The following is a 4253-nucleotide window of genomic DNA, read 5'->3' on the forward strand; positions in this document are numbered from 1 at the left end:
AGTGAGTCCAATACAAAAGAGGACTGTTTAAAAGTAGGAGTCTGGTCTGTAACGGCTGTAATATAATCTTGTCTAAAGTGATTGACGTATGGAGCGATGAATTAATGGCATTGCAAGCAGGCATGTTGGCATTCAGCAACCTGACACACACACAACTACTGCTGTTCAGCTTTGTAGTTCGACTGTCCAACAATAAGAGTATAATATTCTTCTACCCGATGATTTTCCACATGTTTAGGCTAAAATACACATGTTAAAACTTTCACATCATGTCAAGAATAATACACAGAGAGAGTTGGGGCTTTAGTAGCAGATGTTGTGAAGGAAACTGTCCATGTGGTGTCACTAGACTCCAGGCAGCAAACTTCTCAGATATATATATAATGCCTGCAGCCAACAAAAGATTGGCTTGTTGATGTGCAAATGAGCACATTAGCATGTGCAGAATATCAACGGATTACTCTTTTGAAGTAACACTGGTGTCTTATTCACAATAGAGTGTATGTGCGTGTAAAGAGGAGGATTTATGAGGCCTTACGGCTGGCTTTGCTGCTGCTGGTGATGCTGCTGCTGCTGCTGCTGTGCTGGTGCAGGTGCTGCTGTCTTCTCCGCCTCCGGAGGCTTTGCCATCCAACTGTTGACACGTCCAGTCACGCCTCCTTTGATGCCAGCCAGATCCTGGGGAAAAGAGACATTTCAACTACTCACTTCACACATGAGTAAATCTCTCTGTCCTCCCCTCTTGGTGTCTTTCTCTCACTTTGTTGGCGGGGGCTGGACTTTCAGAGGAGCCCCCGACGTTTCCTTTCTCCCACATGCTCTTTATGCTGCGAGCTCCTCCTGTAGGAATATCTGCCATCGGAGACTTGGGGGATTTCACGTCTTTGTTTCCCTGTGGAAGTAGAGGATGGATTTGACTACTTTGACATGAGGACAACTGCTACATTGACTGGTGGAAAGTCACTTTTTATCGAGAACTTTAAGTACAATTTGAATGTGCTTGTATTTGAGTTTTTTCATTTTGTGTTCCTTCATACTTATCAACTATTTTGAAGAGAAATGAACGACAATTGTACTTTAATACTTTTTGACATCTTTAGTTACTAATCACCGTATAGATTAAGGCTTTACATTAAACAACTCATATGATTATACAATAAAAATGCATTGTTGAGTATTACAAATACAAAAACGTTGTTATGTTTGTGTGTTTATGTATTTGTTTATGTATGCTTATGAAATATTATCATTTAAACCAAAGACAGATTTATTCTCTACACTTTCTAACAGTCCACTTTTCAGCTGTTTTCTAATTCTGTCATTTCAATTATTAAACTATTACAAAAGATGGAATGTTTATGTTTCTTCCTTTTAATTCATTTCATTAATCATCTCGGATCTTAAAACCAACTGTACCTCAACCAACTACAGCAATGAAAGGTTTCTAACACACTGATGTCAAATACAGTCATAATGTTATAGTATACATGTATCAAAGTGTTTGACTTACAGTGGGTTTTTCTTATGTGGAAAACAAGTACTTCCGCTGATGCTTTGATACATATTGCTGATAAAACGACACCTTCAAATTCACGTTATGGACGATTTTAACTGTTGTATTTAGTTAAATTAAGACATTAGCCGCGTTCACACCGGAGTACTTTTCCCACTTTAGTTCCGATATAGTTCCGAAATGTCGCGTTCACACCAAAAAGAGCCGGAACTAAAATTAGTTCATGAGAACCTTTTTACCCCCTTTTCCGTCCCTGCTAGAGAGCAGGGACTCTCATGCGGCTCTCTTGTGAGAAAAGAGCTATATTTCTGATTGGCTGGGCGGATTGCAAACTACGCCCCGTAAAACTCAAAAAAAGTGTTGTTTAGCCACCATTTTATTAGCATTATTAGCATTATTAGCATTAGCCCAGCGCAGAAACGCAGAGAGACTAACTTATGGCAACACAAAATAAAACATGGGAGCGGTGGAGATGAGGAGGTGTCGGCGTTCTGGCGATTTACTCGGAAGGCTTCTACTGAAGCCAGTCCCCAACAACCGGTGACTTCCGGCCGGGGATTTTGGGCGGCAGTATACGCCGTGAAGTTGTTTGCGGCCTGCCAGTAAACCCAAAGCAGAAGAAGAAGAAGTGACGTCAGCGGCTTCATTTGCCTAATCCACCCCCAGGGATTTATTCCGGTGTGAACGCGATCTGTACTTAGTTCATCAGAACTAAAGAGTTCTGATGAACTAAGTTCTCATGAACCTTTGTGGGAAAAGTACTGCGGTGTGAATGCGCCTTTTGAGTACTTCTCTCAGCACTCCTGAGGAAAGTGCATCATGAGTCTCACCAGGATGGCAGAGTTGTACTGCTCCATTCTGTTGCCGATCTTGGACACAATTGGAGAGTGAGACGCTCTGGCTGTGGTGCTGTGTGGATGAAAAACAAATGGGTCATTGGTGTGGAGTAATAAAAGTGTCTTGTTTATGACTTATTTATTTGACTGTAAAATATATGCCAAAAAGGTATGGCTCACCTTTTCTGGGCTGATTTGCTCAAGAATTCTGCCTTTGCCCCGATCTGTACAGAACAGCATGGTTTCAGTTTATAAAGCAGTCTTTGGTTGACGTTCACAAATACACACTGACATGGTCAAGCTGCCCTGGCTTCCTTCCTGTCTCTGAGACGCTCTGACTGAGAGGCAGAGCAGTATGTCCCTGGGAAGATGTCTCTGTACTCACTTAAAGCCTGAGTGACTGGTCTTTGAGAGGGAGCCAGGATACACAAGTGCACACCGACTGAGAACTGCTGGTCAAAATGAATTATACCTGCCGTGTGCTCGTAGATTTACACACACAGTTCTCAACATTCCTCTGAAATGACCCGGCAAGAACATTACCCAGTCATGGTCTTGTACAAAAACAACCACATTGGAGTACAGCGAAGACGCCAGTTCACTTTGATACTTGTCAACCAACATTACATGAGTAATATTAGAGGATTTAAAATGGGAACAATGGAAGAAAAAACACATTTGACCCCAAAAAATATGTTACACTTAACAATATCTGACATATTGATGGAAATAAATGAGAACTGAAATGCTATAAACTAAGAAGACAAGCACAGCTTCCTGGAAGATTTAAAAAATATTTCAGAAAGATATTTTCTTTCATCAACAAGAATTTGAAAGAAATGTATTTCCCAAAATGTCAGTGTTGGGAAGTATGGAGAAGTCTGACTCCATCTCAATCAAACATGGAAGTAAATACAATTGTGTTTTTTGTAGTCGAAGCATTTAGAAGTGACTTTCTTTCCCAAACTCACCTTTGAGGAGCCTTTGGGAGTGATAGCTAACACAGGATTTGGAGACTCTTCCTCCTTCTGTTTCTTCTTCTCTGCAGCCTCTGCCCTCCTCTTCTCTATCTCCTCCTTCATCCTCTTCCTCTCTTCCTGTAACAACAAACACAGGTTTCGGTCACAACCCAAATGGTATCCAATGTGGAGTATTTCACTGATGTGATGTATCCCTGAGTGTAAAATCCATCCTCACCTGTTCTTTGGCTTTCTTGTCCTCCAGCTGCTGTTTCTTCAGCTTGTCCTCCTCCTCTACGATCTTCCTCCTGTCCTCCCTCTTCTTCTTCAGCTCCTCCAGCTCTGCCTCTGCGCTCTGCGTCTTCTGCTTCATCTTCTCCAGATCCTCGCTCTCCGCATCGTTTTGCCGGCTCTTCTCTGTTTTCTTCAGTTTATTCTCAAAGAGTCCTGTGTTCAGTTTGGCCGGTTCGTTCTGTCAAAACCGAGTAAGTAAACAATATATCTATATTAGCGTGTAAACAGATCATATTATTCACAACATGTAAATAAATACATTTGCCAGGATGAAAAGTTGCAGATGAATGAATGCAAGATATGACAAATGATTTTACCTTGTCCTTGAATCCAAATTTCTTTGGTTTCTCTTCCTTCAAAACAGAGAGAGGACATTATTTTAATTATTTTAAAAACTCACATCATGTAGCAAAAAAGCCATCCAATGCATGTGATCTGTGAGTATACTAAGAAATCACATCATGTAGCAAATATCTTTCAACTGTGTTGACTAATCTAAAGACTTGGGACTTGTGAGGACTCAAAACAGGAACATTACAGCTTTTATTCAACTAGTTCCAGGTTTTTCAAGTTAAGAAAAACACAATTTCTTGAGTTTTGACAATTTTAAGTCTTTTAAAAGTATGTGTTTTTTTAAATGTGTACATGGAC

At 40.6% G+C, this 4253-nt stretch overlaps 1 protein-coding gene across 1 annotated transcript in view; it reads right to left on the reverse strand.

Moving 5' to 3' along the window:
* LOC104946812 (caldesmon, smooth muscle-like) overlaps positions 1-4253 on the reverse strand; it is a 20297-nt gene continuing 16044 nt past the window's right edge. Inside the window, exons 6-12 of the mRNA XM_010772696.1 lie at positions 3920-3959; positions 3547-3780; positions 3321-3446; positions 2530-2573; positions 2344-2422; positions 761-892; positions 1-678 (exon numbers count right to left, since the gene is read on the reverse strand). Of these exons, the coding sequence (XP_010770998.1) occupies positions 535-678; positions 761-892; positions 2344-2422; positions 2530-2573; positions 3321-3446; positions 3547-3780; positions 3920-3959 (799 nt within the window). The 3' untranslated portion in view covers positions 1-534. The remainder of the gene's footprint in view (positions 679-760; positions 893-2343; positions 2423-2529; positions 2574-3320; positions 3447-3546; positions 3781-3919; positions 3960-4253) is intronic.

This window comes from Notothenia coriiceps, unplaced genomic scaffold, assembly GCF_000735185.1.
Source record: "Notothenia coriiceps isolate Sejong01 unplaced genomic scaffold, NC01 NC01_scaffold00011598, whole genome shotgun sequence".
In the NCBI taxonomy this organism is placed as follows: Eukaryota; Metazoa; Chordata; class Actinopteri; order Perciformes; family Nototheniidae; genus Notothenia; species Notothenia coriiceps.